The sequence below is a fragment of the Eulemur rufifrons genome, chromosome 24 (assembly GCF_041146395.1).
Source record: "Eulemur rufifrons isolate Redbay chromosome 24, OSU_ERuf_1, whole genome shotgun sequence".
Lineage (NCBI taxonomy): Eukaryota > Metazoa > Chordata > Mammalia > Primates > Lemuridae > Eulemur > Eulemur rufifrons.
The window spans coordinates 6,466,338-6,490,568 of record NC_091006.1 but is presented as its reverse complement, the minus strand read 5'-3'; the positions used below and the strand labels follow the sequence as shown (position 1 = coordinate 6,490,568).

At 53.4% G+C, this 24,231-nt stretch overlaps 2 protein-coding genes across 3 annotated transcripts; both read left to right on the top strand.

Annotated features, from left to right (window-relative positions):
* The first annotated feature begins 456 nt into the window (after window positions 1–456).
* On the top strand, window positions 457–10,023 carry ECH1 (enoyl-CoA hydratase 1). Its single transcript, XM_069456787.1, has 10 exons — window positions 457–523; window positions 932–1,139; window positions 1,285–1,373; window positions 7,948–8,072; window positions 8,155–8,203; window positions 8,359–8,423; window positions 8,937–9,007; window positions 9,117–9,188; window positions 9,439–9,589; window positions 9,715–10,023. Exons 1-10 carry the CDS (start codon window positions 472–474, stop codon window positions 9,817–9,819), a joined length of 987 nt encoding a protein of 328 aa, XP_069312888.1. The 5' UTR covers window positions 457–471; the 3' UTR covers window positions 9,820–10,023.
* A 939-nt stretch (window positions 10,024–10,962) lies between these two features.
* Window positions 10,963–17,789, top strand: LGALS4 (galectin 4). Of its 2 annotated transcripts, none has more exons than XM_069457252.1 (10): window positions 10,963–11,221; window positions 11,469–11,557; window positions 12,750–12,954; window positions 14,779–14,899; window positions 16,513–16,553; window positions 16,642–16,680; window positions 16,827–16,856; window positions 17,144–17,232; window positions 17,320–17,485; window positions 17,561–17,789. In XM_069457252.1, exons 1-10 carry the CDS (start codon window positions 11,177–11,179, stop codon window positions 17,705–17,707), a joined length of 972 nt encoding a protein of 323 aa, XP_069313353.1. In that variant the 5' UTR covers window positions 10,963–11,176; the 3' UTR covers window positions 17,708–17,789. The 2 variants fall into 2 exon arrangements, with proteins under 2 accessions (XP_069313353.1, XP_069313352.1); XM_069457251.1 differs by having other exon boundaries at window positions 14,779–14,913; window positions 16,527–16,553.
* Window positions 17,790–24,231: the final 6,442 nt, after the last annotated feature.

Sequence of the window (24,231 nt, the reverse complement as noted above, 5' to 3'; positions counted from 1 at the left end):
CCTGGGCCTGTTTCCTCAGTGTACAATGGGAATACTGCGACCTCGTGGTGGTATGGGGATTCAAGCATACAGTCAGCCAACCCTTAAGTGGGTAAACTCAGTGCTGCAACAGATGTTAGTTAACATGATGTATATGTGCATGATTACAAGTTATGCTGCCATCATATCCTTGGACATTTCAGCTGTCTTCAGTTTTTCCACTGTTGTGAAATAGCTCTGTGATGAACTTCAGCATGAATTATTTTCTCAGGGCAGATTCCTACTAGGGCAAAGGGTCCGTTTCCAAGACTGGCTGTAACTATGCAGGCGAACCCAGGACTCTATTTCCGGTTGCCCTTAGTAAAGATGGCGGGGAAAAGGGCGTCATTGCCGATCAGGCTGTGCCTTCGATGCCCTCGACCAACATGGCGGCCTTTTGTTCCCGCCCCTAGGCTTCCTCCTTTTCGGGTTATTCCTTCAGACCCAGTCACGATGGCGGCGGTGAGGGGGCTTTCTCGCGGACTCCGTGACCTTCTTACCTGGCGTGAGTCACCTCTTGGCCTGGGAGGGTCCGTCGCCCTGTCGTGCTGTCATAGTAGCTGTAGGACCGGGAGGCCTATCCAGGGTCACGAGGGCCCGAACCCCCTAAACACAGGGGTCCGTGCACTCCCATCTGAAGGGCTCTCTAATTCTATAGGCCTGCGTCTTACTTTCTGAGCCCCTGACGGCTCAGTGTTCGCAGTCTTGGGTCAGTCTCACAATCAAGAGTTTGAAGTTCTCAGACTGAAGCCACCAAATGCACCCCGATCTTAAATCCTGTATCCTCTTAAACCCAGGTCCCCGAGGGGCCTGTGTTCCCCAATCTAATGTCACTGAGGTATGTTCTCTGCACTTGAAGGTGCTGTATCCCCAATTTGTGGTCATTAAAGTCTCCTCCTTTCTTTCTCTTTAGGACTGACAGGCCCCATGCACCGGGGCCTCAATCTTAGCGTTCGCCCCATTGGCTCCTCAGCACAAGATGAAGCCTCCAGAGCAGCCCTCAGTGAAGCCCCAGACCACAGCTATGAGTCCCTTCGAGTGACACCTGCCCAGAAACACATTCTGCATGTGCAGCTCAACCGGCCCGACAAGAGGAATGCCATGAACAAGGTCTTCTGGAGGTCTGACCTGCAGATCCTGGAGGCCTGCCTGCAGGAGGAGGCAGGGGCTGAGGGACTGGGCAAGGGTGGAACATGGGGCAGAGATGGACACAAGGGCAGAGAATTCCCACCCCAATATAGCCCTTCACTCTTTGCTTCTCCACAGTGAGATGGTGGAGTGTTTCAACAAGATAGCCAAAGACCCCGACTGTCGGGCTGTGGTGATCTCTGGTGCAGGAAAAATGTTCACTGCAGGTACCAGGTGTTCCTCACCCCCATCCCCGCCCCTTACCCCTAGTCTTCCCTGCTCCTGGCAGTAGAGCAGTGCTTCTTAGTTAGGGTTTTAAGCAGCTTCTAACTTATACTTTTATCATTTTTAAAAAAGGTCTGATTTAAAACATTCAAGTATAGAAATTAGTCCAAAAGAACATAACAGTATCATAGGCTCTGAAGTCTGGATTTCCATCCTGATCTGTGGCCAAGGCACTTAACCTCTCAGAGTCTATTGCTGTGTTAGCAAAATGTATCATGATAAGGTGCTTTTATGGAATTGTTCAACACACATTAGCTGATTTCCAATTACATGTCTGCTAGAACTTTTTTATTTTTGAGACAGGGTCTTATTCTGTCTCCCGGCTAAAGTGCAATGGCGTCATCATAGCTCACAGCAACCTCAAACTCCTGGGCTCAAGCGATCCTCCTGCTTCAACGGCCTAAGTAGCTGGGACTACCACACCAAGCTACTTTTTCTGTTTTTTGTAGAGAGAGGGTCTCACTCTTGCTCAGGCTGGTCTTGAACTCCTGAGCTCAAAGGATCCGCCCGCCTCGGCCTCCCAGAGTGCTAGGATTACAGGTGTGAGCCACCACGCCCGGCCTGCTACATCTTTTGATTGTCCCACACGTCGTTCTTCAGGTTGGATCATTTCCATTGATCAGAGTTACTGTCTCATCTGTCATCTCTGTTCTGCTCTTAAACCCATCCAGGGTGTTTAATTTCAGATATTGTAGTTTTCAGTCTGCAAATTCCATTTGGTTCTCTTTTTATATTGCTCTGCTGAAGTTTTATATCTTTCTATATGTCACAAGCATATTTTTCTTTATGCCACTGAGCATAGTTATAATGGCTGCTTTAAAATCCTTGGGTCATCCTGAGGTGAGTCTCTGTTTATTATCTTTTCTCTTGAAAGAGCCTCTCACTTACCTGTTTCCATGTATTCTGAGGAAGTCTGGATTGTATCCTGCATATTGGGATATAGGAATAAGATATTATGGAAACCGTAGATTCTATTATGTAACTCCAAAGTGTTGAATTTCCTGTTTTAGCAGCTTGGTTGGAATTAGTTTTTGTTTTTGTTTTTTTTTTTTTTTTTTTTTGAGACAGAGTCTCACTCTGTTGCCCAGGCTAGAGTGAGTGCCGTGGCATCAGCCTAGCTCACAGCAACCTCAAACTCCTGAGCTCAAGCGATCCTCCTGTCTCAGCCTCCCGAGTAGCTGGGACTACAGGCATGCGCCACCATGCCCGGCTAATTTTTTCTATATATATTTTTAGCTGTCCATATAATTTCTTTCTATTTTTAGTAGAGGTGGGGTCTCGCTGTTGCTCAGGCTGGTCTCGAACTCCTGAGCTCAAACGATCCGCCCACCTCGGCCTCCCAGAGTGCTAGGATTACAGGCGTGAGCCACCGCGCCCGGCCTAGAATTAGTTTTTGAATCTTTTTTTTTGAGACAGAGTCTTGCTCTGTTGCCCTGGCTAGAGTGAGTGCCATGGCGTCAGCCTAGCTCACAGCAACCTCAAACTCCTGGGCTTAAGCGATCCTCCTGCCTCCGCCTCCAGAGTAGCTGGGACTACAGGCATGCGCCACCATGCCCGGCTAATTTTTTCTATATATATTTTTAGCTGTCCAAATCATTTCTTTCTATTTTTAGTAGAGATGGGGGTCTCGCTCTTGCTCAGGCTGGTCTCGAACTCCTGACCTCGAGCAATCCTCCCGCCTTGGCCTCCCAGAGTGCTAGGATTACAGGCGTGAGCCACCACGCCCGGCCCAGTTTTTGAATCTTGTACTGGGCTGCATGTATGATTCACGCGTCAGCAAGAGATTTGGGCAGAGTTTAAACAGGGCTTGGGGCTCTTCGGCTCACCTCTTTCTGGAATTTCTCCCCGCACTGTCTGGCTGGTACGGTCACCCTGGACTCTATCCTGTGGTTCTTCAAGCACAACTTGAGCCTACCCTCAGCCTGACAGCTTTAGAAACAAGTAGCTCACTTGGCGCCAGTCTCTTCTGCCCGGTGCTGTCGGGGAGTTGCTGTGTCTTGTCTAGCCAGAGTATGTGGTTGTCATCTGTGGGCGGGTCGGCGCCTTAAGACCATATGAGGAGCTAAATGTCACATACACTGATTTCTCCCATCCAAGTACTAACCAGGCCCGACCCTGCTTAGTTTCCGAGATCAGACGAGATGGGGCGCGTTCAGGGTGGTATGGCCACAGACCACATCCACTGATTTCTGCACAGGGCCCAGCCCAGTGGTGGGGACCCAGTGGTGACCGAGACAACCCAAGGCCTTGTCCTCATGGAGCTCCCAACTCAGTGCAGAAGACACAGTCAGCAATCTATTTTTTTGTTTGTTTGTTTGAAAATTGAACATGTCTAGCCATTAGGCTAAGTCCTTGATACGTAAGCCTTACATGTAAATATATATATTTTTTCATATATATATATATTTTAAATATTAAGGGGATAGAAATATTTTAGGTCACATGGATCATTTTTGCAACACTTGAGTCCTGGCTACAGGTGTGCCTGTCACCCAAATACCGTTCATGGTGCACATTAGGTTGGCTTATTCCCCTCACCTCCTCCCCCGCCCCCCATGCTTTCCACTGCGTCTCACTTCCCTATCAATCTGTCTCATTCACTGCCATGTGAGTTGTATTTAACTCACGGTAGTTTTGAGCCTGGGGCCTTGTGAAGCATATGTAATTCACACATCTCTTCATCTTGGGAGCTGAGAGAACTATTTTTCAAACTGCATATAACTCACTCACAGAAAACAATAAAAAAAAACAAATTTTTCATTAAATTAGAAAGGATCGTTTGTTTTCGAAGTTTTTATTCTATTTCTGTAATAAAACATTCTGGCCCCAAGGAAATAATTTTTTTTTCTAGTGTGGCAGTCAGTGTGCTATTTCTTTTCTTTTTTTTTTTTTTTTTTGAGACAGAGTCTCACTCTGTTGCCTGGGCTAGAGTGCCGTGGCGCCAGCCTAGCTCACAGCAACCTCAAACTCCTGGGCTCAAGCGATCCTCCTGCCTCAGCCTCCCAAGTAGCTGGGACTACAGGCATGTGCCACCATGCCCGGCTAATTTTTTTTCTATGTGTACTTTTAGCTGTCCATATAATTTCTTTCTATTTTTAGTAGAGACGGGGGTCTCACTCTTGCTCAGGCTGGTCTCGAACTCCTGACCTCGAGCAATCCTCTCGCCTCGGCCTCCCAGAGTGCTTGGTTTACAGGCGTGAGCCACCGTGCCCGGCCCAGTGTGCTATTTCTATTCGTTAACATTTTTGCATGTCTGTCCCTTGTTTTCTTTCTACACCTGTCTCTGGTTCTCCTTGTATTTGTTTGTTCATTCACTCAACAAACATAGAGCTAGGCGAGGCCAGTCCAGTGCCAGAGCCCCTCCTGGGCCCTGGGGACGTGGAAACAGGAGAGGCAGTCCCTGTGCCTGACCCCTCGCCCTCTTGGAGCCCACGTCTGAGAGGAGAGCAGTGAGGGGTCACCTGCGGCCGTGCCGGGCCTGGGCTCCCAGCTGGCTGAGGCTGTCTCATCCTAGTTTCGACAGCAAAACCCCACAGGCCAGAAAGAAGAAATGCAGGGTCACACCGTGACCCAGTGAGGGAGTGGAACTATGAATTAGAAAAAAAATAATCGGCCACCCTTCCGTAGCCCTCATGCAGGGTCAGGCCCTATCGTAAGCACTTCAAACACATTCATTAATTTTAACCACAACCCTACAAGACAGGTATAACCAATCCCCATTTTAAAGGTGAGGACATAGTTCTCACGCTGGTAAGTGGCAGAGCTGGGACTTTTGAACTCTGGCTGCAGAGTCCTTGCTCTTAACTGCTAAGGGACTGTCACCTAGGTGGCTGGCATGCTGGTTAAAGGCAAGGGCCCCAGCCTCAGGCAGCCCCCGCCTCCCACCTCTGCTGCACCTTTAACCTCTCAGTGCCACCGACGCCCCCTCTGAAGAAAAAGCCACCGTTAGCAGCTGCCTCATCAGGTCGCTGTGAGGATTAAATGAGTTAATATGTGTAATATATTTACAGATGCAGCTGTTATTAATGATTATGAGTAACAATATTATGATTATAAATATTTAAAACATTTAGAGGTTTATGGGGGACAAGATGGGGAGCTTCTCTGCCATGATTAGTTCTTTTTTTTTGTGAGACAGAGTCTCACTCTGTTGCCCGGCCTAGAGTGCCGTGGCGTCAGCCTGGCTCACAACAACCTCAGACTCCTGGGCTCAAGCGATCCTCCTGCCTCAGCCTCCCGGGTAGCTGGGACTAGTCGTGTGCCACCACATGGACTAATTTTTCTATTTTTAGTAGAGTTGGGGTCTCACTCTTGCTCAGTCTGGTCTCAAACTCTGAGCTCAAGCGATCCTCCCGCCTCGGCCTCCCAGAATGCTGGGATTACAGTCATGAGCCACCGCGCCCGGCCTTTAGTTCTTTTGAGGGGGACACCTTGTTCCGTGGTCCGGGGCCCTTTATTCGAGGCATTGCCAGCGTCTGCAGGTCCGGGCAGGGTGGGGAAACCAGAAAGGCCGGTGAGAGGAGGTGTCGCAAGAAGCCGAGCTGGGCTTGCTTGGGGAGTAGGTGTAGCTCCTGTGGCCACGGGCCTCTCAGAGCTGGTGCGGAAGCCAGCAGACGCCAGCGATCCAGGCAGGTCTGGCCTCGGCTGAAACGTGCCCCTGCGTGCCAGGCGCCACTCCAGGTGCTTCTGGGGCTCTGCCTCCTTGAATCCCAGCCTCGTCAGCTTTCGGGAGGGTTTTACCATCATTTTATAGAGCAGAGACGCCAGGCCCAGAGGCTGAAGTGACCTGGTATGGCCACACAGGGACTCCTACCTTATCACACTTAACTCACACGCATCTGTCGTGAGCCAACCCCCTCCCCACAGTGAAGCCTCCGGGAGTCAGGGTGTGGCCAAACACGGGAATGATTTTTCCTGTTTGTCAAACAGCGTTGTTCAGTTGTTTAGGGGACAGGCCAAAGGATGAAAATGATTAACCCTAGGAGGAAGAGAGTGAAGGATGATTCTGCACAGAACCCTCCCGTGGCTCCGTGTCACTCAGGGGAAAAGCCAAAGCCCTCCCTGTGGCTCACGACCCCTCATAATCTGCCTCCATGACCTCCCTGACCTTGGCTCCCCTCCCCCTCCCTGCACCCCAGTTCTGTTCCGGCCATGCTGACCAGGCGGGCGCATTCCTTCCGCAGGGCCTTTGCACAGGCCGTTTTTCCCTGTCATTTGGAACTCCCCTCCCCCATGTCCCCTGGCTCCTTCCTTCACCTCCTTCAGGTCCTTATTCAATGTCACCTTCTCAGTGACAGGGTCGTTTGACACCACAGCAGCGCTCACTGCACACACACACACACACACCCCATTCCACTTCCCTCCTTTAATTTTCTTCCAGCACTTACCACACCTGACAACATATATTTTCTAAATCATGTGTTTGCCTCCCCGTGGGCGCAAGGATTGTTGTCTGTGTCATTCATTGATTGAGCAGCTGTGTGCCAGGCCCTGTTCTAGGCACGGGGGACACAGCAGTGGACAAAAAGGCTCCTGCGTCCGTGGAGCTCACATTCTAGAAAGGGAGACGCGCTCAGCCAGATAAGGACGTGATTATAAGATAGCAAGATGTGCAAGTCAGGAGATCGGCAAGGGGGATGGGCGCTGCTGCGCTGGGGGGCCTCTCCGAGGGTATGGCCTTTGGGCTGTGGCCCGAAGGAAGCACTGGAGTCAGTCTGTGGCCATTGAACGGGGAGGGACGGCTGTAGGCACAGAGGCCCTGGGAAGGGAACATGCGGTGCCGTGGGAACTGTTGGAGACCGGTGTGCCCAGAGGAGCAGGTTGGGAGCGATGTCCGTGCAGGTAAGGCTGTGACAAGGACTTGGCATTTCATTCTAAGCAAATGCAACACAAGGGAACAACAGGGGGCCCTAACCTGACAGGTGTTCACGGGGTCTCCGTGTGGGGAACAGACCGTGGGGGCGGGGTGGGAGCAGGGGGTTCATGGACAGGGCTGGTGGGGAAAGGTCAGATTCAGGATTATCTTGAAATTGAGGCCACAAAAATTGCTCCATCCCAGTCTTCCCACCTCAGGCAACATCACCACCCATCGCCGCAATTGCTCATGCCACAAACCTTGCGTCCCAGGCCGTCTGGCATGATGGGACAAGCATGGCCCCTGGAGCCAGCTGCTCGGCTTGGGGTTCGAAATCCAAGTTCCACTACTCACAAGCCAACGTGACCTCGAGCGAATCCTTAGCCTCTCTGTGCCTCAGTTTACCCATCAGTAATATGGAAATAGTAATAGAATCTACCTCGCAGGGTTATTGTGAAGATTACCGAGTAATGACTCAATGGATGTCAGCTTTTATTTGTTGCACACCCATGTACAATCCCTTGCTGTTGTCCCATGTGAGTTGCTTTCTCCGCCTCGGTGGTTTGGGAGTTTGAGGTCTCTGCACCTGGGTTCTACCCCCCGGTTGGGGCAGTGGGTGGGGCCTGGGAGGCAAGGTGAGCCCCCTCATGCCTCCTCACCAGGTATTGACCTGATGGACATGGCTTCGGACCTCCTGCAGCCCCAAGGGGACGATGTGGCCCGAATCAGCTGGAACCTCCGTAACCTCATCACCCGATACCAGGAAACCTTCAGCGTCATCGAGAAGGTGACCCTGGAGGGCTGGAGGGCATCCCCTCTGCCCACCTCTCTGGGGCCAGCCTGATCCCACCCCTCCTGTTGCCTTTCAGTGCCCGAAGCCAGTGATTGCCGCCGTCCATGGGGGCTGCATCGGCGGAGGTGAGTCTGCAGCCCCCCTCCTCCCTCTGCCCCCGCCCTGGCCCCCAGCCTCGGCTCTGCTGCTGGTCAGACCAGGTCCCCAGATGCAGCCCCATGTCCCGTGAGGAGGGGTTGGTTCTTGTGATTGTTCAATGTCCCTGGCCTCTACCTCCCAGGTGTGGACCTCATCACCGCCTGTGACATCCGATACTGTGCCCAGGATGCTTTCTTCCAGGTGAAGGTGAGTCATCCTCCTGAGCTCCTGCCCAGGGCAGGGGGGTGGGAGCCTGGAGTGACCCCTGAGGGCTTCCTGGAAGGGGTAGTCAGAGTTGAACCTGATAATGTAAGACTTGGCCGAGGAGGAAGTTGAGGGTGGGTAGTGCCAGCGAGGTCTTGAGTGAGGAAAGGTGTGGGGTGGGGAGAGGCCGGGGTGGTGGGGGAGAGGTGGGTGGCTCATGGAGCATGGACGCGGTGGGGGTGGGAGGGGTAGGGTAGGAAGCGCTTCTCTCTGGATCTGGATGGGGCTGCCCTGGAGCAGTGGGAGGGCAGAGGAGTTGGAGGTGGGCTCTGTCCTAGGCTGAAGGAACTCGCCTGGGTGAAGACATGTTGGTGGGAATGGAATGGGGTGTTTGGAGGGCGTCACTGAGGTGGTCATGGTGGGAGCCCTGCAGTAAGGGCAGGATTTCATGGACGGGAGGTTGTGTGGGAGCCATGCTGGGCAGAAACCAAGCACTGCCACCATTGCTTCCCGCAGGAGGTGGACGTGGGTTTGGCTGCCGATGTAGGAACTCTGCAGCGGCTGCCCAAGGTCATTGGGAACCAGAGGTGGGTCAGGGTGCGGTGGGGTGGGGGACCCCAGAGGGAGGGGACCGCAGATCATCTCCCAGGCCCGGGCTGATGGCAGCCTCCTAATGCGTCCTCCCTGCCCTTGCAGCCTGGTCAACGAGCTGGCCTTCACCGCCCGCAAGATGATGGCTGACGAGGCCCTGGGCAGCGGGCTGGTCAGGTAGGGGCCGAGGCCACCGGTGGTTAAGTGCTCAGGGGCACCAGGACCGGGTGGGGCTGTCCGGGTCCCCTTGTCTCCTCGCTCAAGGGTTCCAAGTGGCGTCCTTGGAGTGGTCTTTTATCCGGAAGTCAGCACCCTGCTCCAATTGGGCCGTTTCCCTGGGGTCTTGGCCACGTTTTCATATGCGGGAGGCAGGGGAGACAGCCCCTCAGCCTGCCCGACCCCTGATCCCTGATCCCTGTCCTCGCAGCCGGGTATTCCCAGACAAGGAGGTCATGCTCGATGCCGCCTTCGCGCTGGCGGCCGAGATTGCCAGCAAGAGCCCGGTGGCGGTGCAGAGCACCAAGGTCAACCTGCTCTACTCCCGGGACCATTCGGTGGCCGAGAGCCTCAACTACATGGTAAGGCAACCCTCCGGCCAATCACAACCCTCCTCTCGTCCAGGGCGGCCAATCAGGGCTCAGCGGCCCTGGCCCCGCCTTCTCTGCTTAGCACGTTGCTGATCGTCGCCCACCCCTGTTCGCAGGCGTCCTGGAACATGAGCATGCTGCAAACCGAGGACATCGTTAAGTCCGTCCAGGCCACCATGGAGAAGAAGGATATGAAAAGCGTCACCTTCTCTAAGCTCTGAGAGCCCTCTCGTCGCAGGCCCGGGCCGAGGGTCTGGCGTGTCCCGCCTCGACCCTGCGTGTGCTCATCCGCGGAGAGGGGGTTTGGCGAAGGTGGTGGTCTCGGTGCTCCCTCACTCGGTCTCCCAGTTTCTAACCTTAACACGCGGATTCTCTCACGTCCAGGGCCTTATCTTCACCCCAGAACAATAAAACAATGTAAAGAACCTGGTGCCCTTATTGTGGGGGGAGGGGCTTCCAAGGCCCGCACTTGTGAAGGTTGGGGCCAGAGACTTGACCCGTGGGTGGCATGCAGGTGATGACCGTTCAGACTGGCCTGGGCAGCCCACGGCCAATGGAACGTCAGGGGAGGACGGAGCTAGCAGAAATGGCTCAGCTCCCTCTGGGCTGAAGGCTCCGGTGGCCTCCCTGCCTGCTCCTGGGTTTGGGTGGTGTCACCCTGCCCGCTACCTCTCACAGCACAGCACAGTGGGCTCTGGTGCTGGTGCCTGGCTGGGGGTCCCTGCTACCCAATCTTGAGCCAATCGCCTTATTTCTTTAAGCTTTGGATTTTCTTATCCATATATGATCCCAACCTGGATTTATGTTTGGGATGAGTGCAAGAGACCAAGCATTAATTTAGTGCCTTCTATGTGCTGTCCTGCTCTGAGCATTTATTACCTTAGTGATTCCTTTCAAGGGCCCTATGAGGTTGATACTATTAGCCCCATTTTATAGATGGGCAAATGGGCAAACTGAGGGTAAGGCACTGATACAAGATCACAAAGCCAGGAAGTTGTAGAGGTTGGATTTGAGCTCCAAACCTCTGGCTCTCGACCCCAGTGCTGTTGACCACTCAACGTACAGTGGAATGTACGTGATAAAGACATGTGGTGGGTGGGCACGCAGTAACTTTAGGTCCTTTCACAGTTGCTGGGAGAGTCAAGAACTTCCAGTTCCTCCCAGCTCTCACCTGCTTCCACTGCCCATCTGGCCTGGGCCACTCCTGGGGCCCGGCCCTACCCTGCCCTGCCCACCCTGCCTGGTCTCACCCTCCCTCTGCCAACAGAGTCGGGCAGGGTTTTATGGGCTCTGATAAGGCCCTGGCGGGGCTGAAGTTCACTAGCACTTCCTTTTTGTAGGAGGGCGTAGGGAGGGGACCCAGATGATTTTGTCACCAGTGAGGCTGGTACGAGAAGGGAGACTAGGGGGTGCTCTAGGAGAAGTTGAGAGCCTGGGAGCCCCAGAAGAGGGACCCTGTGGACTTGCCCCGGCCAGCCACTCCCTCACCCTCAAGTATAAGAGCCACCTGCCATCTGCCACCATTTCCCACTCCAGCAGCTCTTCTCACAGGACGAGTGACCAGCCCAGCCTCCTGAGATGGCCTATGTCCCTGCACCGGGCTACCAGCCCACCTACAACCCGGTGAGATGCCAGCCGAGCCCCGCCCTGACCCCACACACCAATCCTCCCCCGCTGGGGTCCTCGGGCTCAATTTGCTGCCCCCCGACACTCAGGCTATTTGCACCCACCTACCCTGGCCTCTTCATCTTCACCCTGAACCTCACCCTTAGTCTCCTCTCACCTGCTTGAGGGATGGGGGGCTTTGCGGTGGGGGTCAAGGATGCGGCAGGTGAATGGCTCCAGGCCCCTCACAAGGCCCCTTCTACAGACGCTGCCCTACTACAAGCCCATCCCCGGCGGGCTCAGCGTGGGAATGTCCGTGTATATCCAGGGAGCGGCCAGTGAGCACATGAGGAGGTACGACCCTCCCCCACCAGGCCGGCAGCTGCGGGGGTGGGGGGCGGGGGTCCTCCCCTCCCCCACTCTGCTTGGGGACGGGCCTCTTTGCCACCCCACCCGATGGCCCAAGACCAGCCCTGCTCAGATGAGGAGGGGGACCTGGGGGCTGGGAGGGCTCACCGTGAGAGGTGGCCCTAGAGTTGGGACACTGGATTGGAGCTGACCGGACTGACAGCCTGAATTCAGAGTTCAAATTCCAGCTCTGCCACTCCCCCAGCTGGGTGACAGGGAAGCTACTGTCCCTCTCTGTGCTTCACTTTCCCGTCTGCAAAAGGGAATTGTGACATTTCGGCAGGTAAAAAACAGCGAGAACTGGAAAGGAAACACTATGATAAGTCTTGAAGTCTTACTTTTTCAGGGCCTTGCTATGGCGATAACTGAACTGATGTCATAGAATTGTTTCTCTGTTCATCGTTTATTTATCTGTTGAGCGTCCACTCTGTGCCTGGGCTCTGGGGCAGAGCAGTGAGCAGGGCAAAGACCCTGCCCTCGTGGAGCCGCATCCTAGCAGGGGAGACAGACAATGAATAAGTCAGATATATGACGGAGAAAAATAAGGAGGGAAGGGAGATGGGGCATGTATGTGGGGGCAAGTGTGGCATTGTCCCTTTAAATAGGGTGGCCAGAGAAGGCCTCCTGGGAGGGAAACATTTCAGCAAAGACCTGAAGGAGGTAAGGGAGGGACCCTTGGGGACAGCTGAGGGAAGGGCATCCGGGCAGGAGGAACAGCCAGTGCAAAGGCCTGGGACAGGTGTGTGTGGTGTGCTGGGAGGTGCAGAATGGACTCTGACGTGGGCATTCACGGGGGGCTCCGGCTGCATGAGGGGAACGGGCTGTGGGGGCCAGGAAGGGAGCCAGGTGCGTAGGACGGGGCCCAGCCCGTGGGAGACAGAGCGGCTGTAATTTGCAGGAGGGGAGAGGCCGGCGGGGAGGTGATCTGAGAAGGGAAGGTGGTGAGCGAAGGGGCGGCCGTGGGAATCTGCCTCTGGAACTCAGGGGCCCGGCTTCCCCTCCCTGCTGGGGTCAACGGTGCCAGGGTCACCCCTCAGAGCTGGTGCTGAGGTCTGGGGCGGGAAGCCCTGGGACAGGGTGGGTGGGAGAGGGCCTCCTGGAGGGGCCACAGGGGAACGAGCCCTTCATGTCCCCCCAGGTTCTTCGTGAACTTCGTGACGGGGCCTGAGCCAGGGGCGGACATTGCTTTGCACTTCAATCCCCGCTTCGATGGCTGGGACAAGGTGGTCTTCAACACGCAGCAGGGTGGCAAGTGGGGCAACGAGGAGAAGAAGAGGAGCATGCCCTTCAACAAGGGCGCCGCCTTCGAGCTGGTGTTCATGGTCATGGCCGAGCACTACAAGGTCTGAGCCCATCCGCCTCCCTGCCTCCCTCCCTCTCCTTTCTTCCTCTCCTATTTCATCCCTCCCTTCCTCCCTCCTCCCTACCTTACTTTTTTCTTTTCTTTTCCTCCTTTCCTGTTTAGTAAAAGAAATCCTCTTTTATCTCTTTCCCTCATTCCCACTCCTCTCCCAGAGCCTTCTGGTACATTTCGTGTGTATCATCTTGTTCCCTTGTGTTCTTGCAAAATGTGTACTTTGCAAGTTCTTACCGAGAACTCTGAACACGCACAAAAGGAAGCAACAAGTACAATGAGCCCCATGTCTCCCGCACCTTCCAATAGCTGTCACCTCAAGGTCCCTCCCCTTTCGTTGCTCCCTCACACTTCCCTTCCCGTATTATTTCAAAGCAAATCCCAGACATCACATACTTTCATTTATAACTTTCTGTTTTCTTTTTTTTTTTGAGACGGAGTCTCGCTCTCTTGCCCCGGCTAGAGTGCCGTGGCGTCAGCCTAGCTCACAGCAACCTCAAACTCCTGGGCTCAAGCGATCCTCCTGCCTCAGCCTCCCGAGTAGGTGGGACTACAGGCATGTGCCACCATGCCTGGCTGATTATTTCTACATAGATTTTTAGCTGTCCAAATCATTTCTTTCTATTTTTAGTAGAGACAGTGTCTCTCGCTGGTCTCAAACTCCTGACCTCGAGAGATCCTCCCACCTCGGCCTCCCAGAGTGCTAGGATTACAGGTGTGAGCCACCTCGCCCGGCCAACTCTTTCTGTTTTTGAAAACATAATCGCAATGTCATTATCACACCTAAAAATGAACAGCTTCTTCTTTAATGTCATCATGTATCCTGTCCTGTTCCAGTTATCTCATAAATGTCGCAGTGGCTTCCGTGACTGTGCAGGACTCCCTGACATCCCCCTTCTGGTTACCCCGTCCTCTGCCTCTGATTCCCCCTATGTCACACTGCAGTGAACATCCCTGTGCATGTTCCCACATGCCCCCCAGGCGCGGCTCCTGGAGGGGAACTGCACGGTTGCTGGACCTTCCTGGACTGCATTTGACCTTGTGTAGGCACCAGATTTCCAGCCTCATCACCAGAGAGTAACCTCATGGTTTGGGGTTGAACAGACTCAGGTTCGAGTCTGGGCTTGGCTGCTCCCTCAGCGTGTGGCCCTGAGCTGGTCACTCTACCGCCTGCAGCCCCCATTTTCTTGGACCATGGGGACCATCCTTTGTTCTGCCTGACGGAGCTGTTGAGGGGATTGCTGTGCTGACGTCACCACACACAGTGCTCAGCACGTGGGGAGCTCCCAGCCCCAGGCCTGTTGCTTAGCTTAGCGCTGCGAACCTGATAACTTCAAGGACACCAAGACGTGATAACAAGCAAGTTCTAGACTTTCACATGCTGTTGACAGGCCTGCTGGGTTTCCATCTTCCCAGCAATCTTGGAGATGAATGAGTCCCTGTTTTACAGATGAGGAAACAAAAGCTCAGAGAGGTAAAGTGACTTACTTGACGTCACACAGTGGGGACATGGCAGAGCTAGACCTCAAACCCGACCGATTAGGTGCCAAAGCCAGAACTCAGACTTGGTTCTCTCCCCATCTCCATCCCCCGACTAAACTTTCCATTCTCTCCCATCTGCCAATCTGGGAGTGGACTTTTGACCCTGGTTTGACCTCTAAGCTGTGGACTCCGAGGATCCTGACTCTGCAGCTGTCCCAGCTGACTCGCAAGACTTTTGACCCCAAGTCAAAAAGATCCCTGTTTCCTGCTTCCTGCTTCTACCTTCCCAGGGTCACAAGTGCCGAGTCCTGACCTTGTCCCTGCCCTCCAGGTGGTGGTGAATGGAAACCCCTTCTATGAGTTTGGGCACCGGATCCCCCTGCAGACGGTCACCCACCTGCAAGTGGATGGGGACCTGCAGCTTCAGTCAATCAACTTCATCGGGGGCCACCACCCCCCACACCAGGTGTGTGGTGTCCCCTCCCTTAGTTCTTCCTTTGTTCTTAATTCCGTCCCACGTCCCTGTAATTCCCAAGTACCTGCTCTGCGCCAATCCCTCTGCTAAGTGACACCAGGGACTCAGTGGTGACCAGGACAGCCCGCTGGGAAGACAGACCCGTCACTAGACAGCGATGGCTGCGAGTGCTCAGGACCAGGATGGGGGACACGTGCCGAGAGGTCAGGCGGGATGGGGCATATACAGGAAATTTGGGAAAGTCTAAAGGAAGGGCTCAACCCAGTCGTGGGGTCAGGGAGGGCTTCCTGGAGGAGAACGAGCTGTGTAAACTGAGTCAGGAGGTGAAGACAAGGAGTAAAGAATACACGATGAGTGAACAAATTCCCGAGAGGTAGCTTAACATCACTAGTCACCCCAGCGAGCTGCCCCTGCACCCGCAGCAGAGCTATAGGGACAGCACACGACACCAGTTGTTGGTGAGCACATGGAACACGCGACCCTCCCACACGTGGCTGTTGGAAATTGGTGCGATCACCGTGGAAAATGGCTGGGCAGCGTCTGTGAAAGCTGAACAAGCCGTGAGCTCAGTGGCCTGAAAACTCCACTCCCAGGTTCGCACTGGATGACTGGCCACGAGCACACACCCCCCGAACGTCCGCAGCATCACCATGTGCAAAAGTCTCAGACAGACTCCAAACTACCGATGTGCTGTTCAACAGGACAGTGAGCAAACACACGTGTTGATCACCCAGCAGTGAGAACGGACAATTTACAGCGACACACGACCACAGGGCTGGGTCTCAGAATCAAACACGGAGTCGAAAAAGCAAGTTTGCAGCCATAAAAGAAGAAAAGCACAATCCCAACCCCTTCCATTCCCCCAGCGAGGACAGGGACGCACTCTGCTCTTGTTACCATGAGCCCCATTTCACAGATTTGAGAACTGAGGCACAGAGAGCTTCAGTAACTTGCCCAAGGTCACGGAGCTGGTGGGCAGATGGTGTGTGTGCCGTGACCACTCACTGCCACCCGGCCATGCCTTCGTCCAGGAGGCAGGGGGCCCGTGGGAGTTCATTTACTGTCACGTTGATCAATACATTTTAGAAAGCAAAACAGCAAGAAGGCTATTTTTAAAGGGCCTTCAAGATAGCTGGCTGAAAACAGAAGTAAAGGCAGAAAGGAATTAATTAGAAAGAGGAGAAAACACAGAGGGAGAAGTCAGTGAGGGACGGCAAAGGTGTTCCAGGCAGAGGGAACCGGTGTGCAGAGGTGTGGCAGAGAGACAGAGACACACGCAGAGACTGAGAGAGCCTGCGTGAGCGAGATCAGGAGAGACAGTTGCTCAGCGGGGACTCGTGGAGCGAGGGGCGAACGGCTCGGGGCTGAGGCGCACAGGGGTGCGGCGGGGCCTGGCGCAGCAGGAAGACAGCACAGGGCGGGTACAGAGGACAGAAGTGACCAGGTTTGTCCCAGTGGGCGCTGGCAATCCCTAAACATGGCGAGTCCCTCTGACTGCCGCCCTCTGGTGTCAGAGTTTCCCTGCATGGTGGTGGCACTCTTGACACCTGCCAGTCCCGAATTTGGGGTCCCACTCATCACCTCTTCTCTCTCTGTGCCCACAGGGACCCATGCATCACCCGCCTTTCCCTGTAAGTACCTGCTGGTGGGCGACGGTTCTCCCCTGAGGTGTGGTCCCTCGGCCCCCCTCACCCTTCCCACCTTCTGTCCCTCCTGCAGGGGCCCGGACACGGCCCTCCACCGCTGAACAGCCTGCCTGTGAGTGGGAGGGCCGGGGGGCCACCCGGGGGTGGGAGTGGCGAGAACTGGGGCGGGAAGAGGTGGGAGGGATCAGAGCCCCAGCTGGACTAACCCAGCACCTGTCAACTACTGTAGAATAATGTCGCTTTCTCCTCACTTCACAGTCCATGGAGGGACCCCCAACCTTCAACCCGGTACAGTGTCATGCGGGGATCAGGGCCCTGTGGTGGGCAACTTGAGGGGAGGCGGGGACCCGCGGGGAGGGGGCCTGAGCCCGGGGCACTCGAGAGTGTTGGCAACAGAGTGGGCCGAGGGCATTTGGGGCGTGGGTGGGGAGAGGGAGGAGTGGGTGGCCAGGGCTGGGGAGCGGACGGGGTTGGGAACATTTCCCAGGAGGAGCGGGGACTCTCTTTGAACCTTTGTTCCTGCATGCGGCTTCTGCTAACCTGAGAGAGTGGGGCCTGTTGTTCTCTTCCTACAGCCCGTGCCGTTTTTGGGGAGGCTGCAAGGGGGCCTCACAGCCCGAAGAACCATCATCATCAAGGGCTACGTGCCCCCCACGGGCAAGAGGTACAGACGCCGGGCTCAGGTGCCAGTCCCCTGGCCACCCCCTCCCTGGGACGCCCGCCTGACTCCCACCTCCCTCTCTGCCCCCAGCTTCGCCATCAACTTCAAGGCGGGACCCTCAGGGGACATAGCTCTGCACATCAATCCCCGCATGTCCGAGGGCAGCGTGGTTCGGAACAGCTTTCTGAAGGGCTCGTGGGGCTCCGAGGAGAGGAGGGTCTCCCACAACCCATTTGGCCCCGGACAGTTCTTTGACGTGAGTACAGGCTCTTTCCCCGCCTCCCCGCAGAGCCCGGGCCTGCCCCGGCCTGACGCCGCCCTCTCCCCACAGCTGTCCATTCGCTGCGGCCTGGATCGCTTCAAGGTCTACGCCAACGGCCAGCACCTCTTTGACTTCTCCCATCGACTCTCGGCCTTCCAGAGCGTGGACACGGTGGAAATCAAGGGTGATGTCACTTTGTCCTATGTCCAGATCTGATCTGTTCCCAGGGCCATAACTCTTGGGAAACAGAAGATTCCCTAGGAGTCCCTGCTAAGCCCCTAATAAAATGTCTAAGGTTGACTCAGGAGTGTGCATGTCTCCACTCACCCTCTCCCTGCTTCTTCCCTGGTTCAATCACGTGCTGTCCCTTCATCCATCCAGTCATCTGTCCCTCCAGCCACTCAGAAGCACTAATCTAGTTATACCCCACCCACTGACTGAGGCTCATTCACTCCTCACAACAAGCCCAGTAGGTAGGAACTACTACTATCGTCCCTCTGTAACAGATGAGGAAATAGGCAAAGAAAAATAAAGCAAATTGCCCAAAGTCACACAGCCCATAAATGTCACACCAGGATGGAAATTCAGTCGGTCTAGCTCCCAAGGCTGCATACACAACCAGTATATGGCTGGAATTCCCATCCACTCATGCCTCCCTCTTTCCCCTCATCCATGTCAACATCCATCAGTCTCTCCATACATCCAACAACCAAGTCCATCCAGCCAGCCATCAGTCAAACATCCAAGCGTCTAGACACTCATCAACTGCTCTGTTTGTTCAACTATCTTTTCATCCAACCATTTATCTATCTACCCGTCCATTCATCTCTGTACCCAAACATCTCATCACCAATCCCTCCAAACATCCAATCATTCATCCACTCACAGTCCGTGTCGCTCCATCTATCCAGCCATTTGTCCATCCCTTCATTCATTCAACCCTTTATCCATCCACCCATCCTTCCAACCACCCATCATTCTCTCCATCCATTGAAACATCTAACCACTTGTTTAGCTAGTGCATCTGTCTGTTCAATCAGCCATCCTTACATACAACTTTCATCCATCCATTCATTTCTTCTTCCCTCCCTTTGTCCAAGCAATTCTCTGCCTTCCATCACATCCCTCCTTCCATGTGTCCTCCAGTTACTTCTTGGCCTTTGGCCAAGATCAAGTGCATCTGCCCTCCAGATGCCCACCTGTCCCTCCATGCAGCCATCCATCCATTTCTGCCTTCTCTCTTTCGAGTTATCCATTCACCTCCTCATTGTCTATTCCTTCTTCCATTTCTAACACAAACTGGGAAGTTATTCATCCATTTTTCTCTTCAGCTCTACATCTGTCCATCGAACCACCCTTTCATCACGTCACTCTTTGCTGATTTAATCATTTCGTTGACTTATTTACTTTTTCATTCATCCATTCATTCACTTTTGTATTCACTCATTCATTCACTCACCCACTTGTTCACTTATCACTTACCCTCTTGTTCAACTGTTCACTTCCTCGGTCATTTATCAGTGTCTGTTCAATCATGTGTTCATTCCGCCATTTTTCTGTTTATAGTCTCATTCCTTCATCATTCATCTAGTTTAGTTCTCAAACCTGGCTGCACATTACAATCACTTAGGGAACTTTAAAAAAAAATTGATATCAGCTGGGCACAGTGGCTCACACCTGTAACCCCAGCACTTTGGGAGGCAGAGGCGGGAGGATTGCTTGAGGCCAAGAATTGCAGACCAGCCTGGGCAACATCGTGAGACCCCGTCTCTACAAAAAATTTTAAAAAGTAAGCCAAGCGAGGTGGCTCACACCTGTAATCCTAGCACTCTGGGAGGGTGAGGCAGGAGGATTGCTTGAGCTCGGGAGTTCGAGACTAGCCTGAGCAAGAGTGAGACCCCATCTCTACCAAAAAGAAAGGAAAAAAAAAAAACCCTAATCAGGTGTTGCTGCACCTGTAGTCCTAGCTACTCGGGAGGCTGAGGCAGGAGGATCACCTTGAGCTCAGGAGTTTAAGGCAACTGAGCACCCCTCCTCACAACCCTCCACCCACCTTCATAAAAAAGAAAAAAAATTTTTTTTTTAAAGTAGCCAGATGTAATAGTGCACACCTGTAGTCCCAGCTGCTTAGGAGGCTGAGGCAGGAGGATTGCTTGAGCCTGGGAGTTTGAAGTTGCAGTGAGCTATGATGAAGCCATTGCACTCTAGCCCAGGCAACAGAGTGAGACCCTGTCTCCAAAACAACAACAACGAAAATATTGATACCTGTTCCCAATCCAGATCAATATTAGGTTAAACCATATAAAACTGCCATTTTTGTAGGTCAAAAGTGGTTAGATAGCAATAAATTCATATGTTTTAGCCTAGTAAATCAGTACTGGGACATGAGCATCAATGTTTTTATTATATTCTCCAGATGATTCTAAAGGTGTGGGAAGTACTGATCCAGGATGTTCTGTGGGCCCTCAGACCATGGATGGCCACTGAGGAAGAGCAGCCTCCAGTCTGAGGGGTTCTTTTCCTCTTTCTGGGTCAGGAGGAGAGGTGACTCCTTTGCTCCACCACCTCCCTCGCCAGACAGTCACTGCCCAGGCTGGGGCATCCCAGGATGGCAGTGGGGAGACCACATCAGTTCAGACCCTGGAGGGGCTCAGGATGGGGAGGCTGAGCTTGGAGCTCCTCCTGGAGGTCAAGATCAAACCAGCTGTAATCCTAGCACTTTGGGAGGCTGAAGCGGAGGATCATTTGAGGCCAGGAGTTTGAGACCAGCCTGAGCAACATACCCAGACCCCATCTGTGGCTGTACAAAAAAAATTAGCTGGGCGTGGTGACCTTGAACATGTCACTTAATCTTCTTGGCATGAGATACCTCATTAGAAAAATAAGAATAGTAAGAATGTCTACCTGAGAGAGTCATTTTGGGAATTCAAAAAGTGATTAGCATAGTGACTAACACATAGTATGGACTCAGGAAATGTTACTTATGAAGATACATATTGGAAGCCCAATTTCCCCCAAAATGTATAGTGTGCATGAACTGTTATAGAAAGAAGACATGAAAGAAACACTAATATATTAACAGTGATCATTACCTGGATGGAGAAATTGGGGTGATTTTAAATATCTTATTCAAAATTCTGCAACAAGCAGCCATACATTTTATAATCACAATGGAGATGATAGGCTGGGCGCGGTGGCTCATGCCTGTAATCCTAGCACTCTGGAAGGCCGAGGTGGGCGGATCGCTTTAGGCCAGGAGTTCGAGACCAGCCTGAGCAAGAGCAAGACCTTGTCTCTACTAAAAATAGAAAAAGTTAGCCAGGCGTGGTGGCGCATGCCTGTAGTCCCAGCCACTCGGGAGGCTGAGGCAGGAGGATCTCCTGAGCCCAGGAGTTTGAGGTTGCTGTGAGTGAGGCTGATGCCACGGCACTCTAGCCCAGGCAACACCTCGAGACTCTGTCTCCAAAAAAAAAAAAAAAAAGAAAAGAAAAGAAAAGAAAAAAAAAAGGAATGGAGATGATAAAAAAGGTATTTGATGATGTAGGTCCAAGAACATTCTGTGCATAATTCTTTGGATGTATTAAATGATGTGAACTCACCAGACATCCAGGAAGACCCAAATGACATTCCTTGTTAGTTACTCCATATAATGGAACACTTGGCAGCCAGGAAAGGGAATGGAGGGAGACACATCTGTGTCGGTAACTGACAGAAAGGTACAGTGAGCGGCGGTGCTACCGTTTATGCCACGAGGGGAAGAAAGGAAAAGCACGTGTTCAGACGTTCATAGAAGATTTCTGGAAAGATCCGCAAGAAATAAAGATATGGATAACAGCAGTTTCCTCACAGAGGGAGGACTTTATATAATACAGATGTATTATTCTGAAATAACAAACATGCAGAAAGTTGTAAGCTCAGTATAAATCTCGATTTTTTTTTTTTTTTTTTTTTGAGACAGAGTCTCACTCTGTTGCCCAGGCTAGAGTGAGTGCCGTGGCGTCAGCCTAGCTCACAGCAACCTCAAACTCCTGAGCTCAAGCGATCCTCCTGTCTCAGCCTCCCGGGTAGCTGGGACTACAGGCATGCGCCACCATGCCCGGCTAATATTTTTTATATATATTTTTAGCTGTCCATATAATTTCTTTCTATTTTTAGTAGAGGTGGGGTCTCGCTCTTGCTCAGGCTGGTCTCGAACTCCTGAGCTCAAACGATCCGCCCACCTCGGCCTCCCAGAGTGCTAGGATTACAGGCGTGAGCCACCGCGCCTGGCCAAATCTCAATTTTTAATGAGCCATTGTAGCCTAAGTCACCAACATGTGGAAAATCACCTTCAAATAAATACCTTCCACAAACTGCAGTCCCCCACGTATGCCCTGTCACACAATGGTGAAAATCAGGATATTAACATGGATTTGTTAGCCAAAAAAACAAACAAACGAAAAAACCCCAAACTCTGTAAAATAAGTTAAAGAGGTTTATTCTGATCTGAATGTGTGTGACCATGGCCCAGTGAGCATAGTGTCAAGAGGTCCTGAGAAAATGCGCCCCAGGCAGTGGGTTTGCAGTTTGGCTTTATACATTCACGGAGACAGGAATTGCAGGCAAAAATCGAATCAGTACATGGAAGGTGTACACTGGTTTGGTCAGAAAACTCGGGGCCTCTCAGATGGAGCTTACAGGTTAGAGGTGGGTTCAAAGATTCTTTGATTTGTAATTGGTTAAAGAAATAAGGCTCTGTCTAAATGCACAGAATGTTTTAAGATAGGGAAGTCTATTAGAGGAAGACAAGGGACAATGTACCCACTCAAGCGATCTGTTAAGCAAACAGATGGTCTGCAGGCGTGATTTAACCTTTGCCTTGTGGTGGCCTTAGATCCTGTTAATAATTTAGTATCTTACTGTCACAGAGAGTTTGTTTTGTTAGCGTTATAATCTCTTTTAAAATGAATGTTGGTCAACTGTTGTATCTAAACTACAAAGGGAGGGGCTACAAGGAGGCCTGTCCCTTCCCTTCATGGCCGGGAACTCAGTTTTAAGGTTTTTCTGGGGTCCCCTTGGCCAAGGGGGGTCCATTCAGTCCTTGGGGGAATTTAGGATTTTATTTTAGTTTACAGATGGATCATTAGCCTCTAATGAAAAACCATAACCAATCTCATCGCTTAGGACACTAACGTCTCTCACTGCCAACTGCGTGTAATTTGAAGGCGGTCCGCTATGGACGTCCTCCCTTTCTTTTTGTTTGAGACAAGGTCTCTGCCGCACCTGGCCTCCATACATTCGCTCCACAAAAAAATATTTTCAAATATTTATTAGCATTTGACACAACCAAATAAAATAAAAATTAACTCATTCAACAAGCAGCCCTAGAAGACTACGGGACCCAGACGTTCTCGGGTCTCCGACTGTGAGAGGGGATCCCTCCTATCCGCGCCCCGCCATTAAGGGTCCAGGCACAGGAAGGAAAGACCCAGCCGGAGGGAGCTCGGGGCAGGGAACCTCAACTCCTGGTCCTCCCCACCCGACTCCACAGTCAGATTCGGGCGAAGCCAGAACCGCCCGAGCTTCCCACCCTCCCTTGGTCCCAGCGGCAACCGCTGCAGCGGCAGCCAGGGGGACGGGCACACGACGCCCAGAATCTGGGCCCAAGGCCCTGGGCACGTCCCACCAAGGCGTGGCTTCTGACGAATGTTCCAGAAAACCAGGCCCCGCGTGCAGCTTTCGGTCGCCACCCCCAGGCCGACTCCTCCATCCGCGGCTGAGACCAGCGGCCGCTGCAGATGTGTTGCCAAGGGTGCGGGGCTCCTGGCGCCCAGTGGTCCCGGCCCCCTCCCGCCATGAACGGGAGCCCAGAGACCCCTGGAACCTGGAAATCACACCTGGCGGTTGGGGCTGGACTTGACGCCCTCGGGTCCTGCCCTCCGCTACCCGACGGCCAGGGGTAGGGCCGGGGTCCGTGCCGTCGGGTTGAGACAGACGGACGTGTGGAAATGGGGCTCGCTACGGCAGTGGGGACCCCGAGTCGGCCGTTCGCGTCCCCCCACCGCTCCGCGGAGTCACTGTCGCTCCCACGGCGTCTGCCTCGAGGGTGCAGGACGGGAACCTGTACCAACTCCGGGACTGGCGCCAGGGCGGGAACCTGTCCCAACTCGGGGACTGGCGCGGAGCCCGGCAACGCCCATCGGGTTTCCCAGCCTCGCCCGCCCGGAATTCGGGATCGGAGGCCCGGGGAGAAGAGGCGGAGAGGACATGGAGAAGGGTGGAGGACCCAGGGACCCGGGATACGTAAACACCCTTTCCCCATGTGCGTCAGGAGCCCCCAAGTGACCAGAAAAGTGGGGACTCATTTGTTCCTTTTGCAGATATACTCGTTTGGCGTCCATGAGCTCCACGGGGCGAGGGGGGGTGCGGTCCCGGGCAGGCCGCGACCCCTCCCCGCCCCAAACCCCAGCAGGCCAGGCCCACTCACGTTCCCACCTGGCCTGCTTTGCGAGAAAGCTGCAGCGACGTGAGCCTGAGACCCACCAACTCCCCGAACGCGGCCCTCCTAAGACCTTCCCTGACAGACACGGTCCTAACCAGATGCGGGTTCAAATCACATGCTAGTTAAAATCCCGCCACGACAAGGGATTCGCTGTGTGGCCCGGTGTCACTGTCTTCACCTCACTTTTCTCATCTATTCCAAAAGGACACGGACACAGGAGCGCTACACGATTAAACTTTATTTGCACACAAGGCCCGGG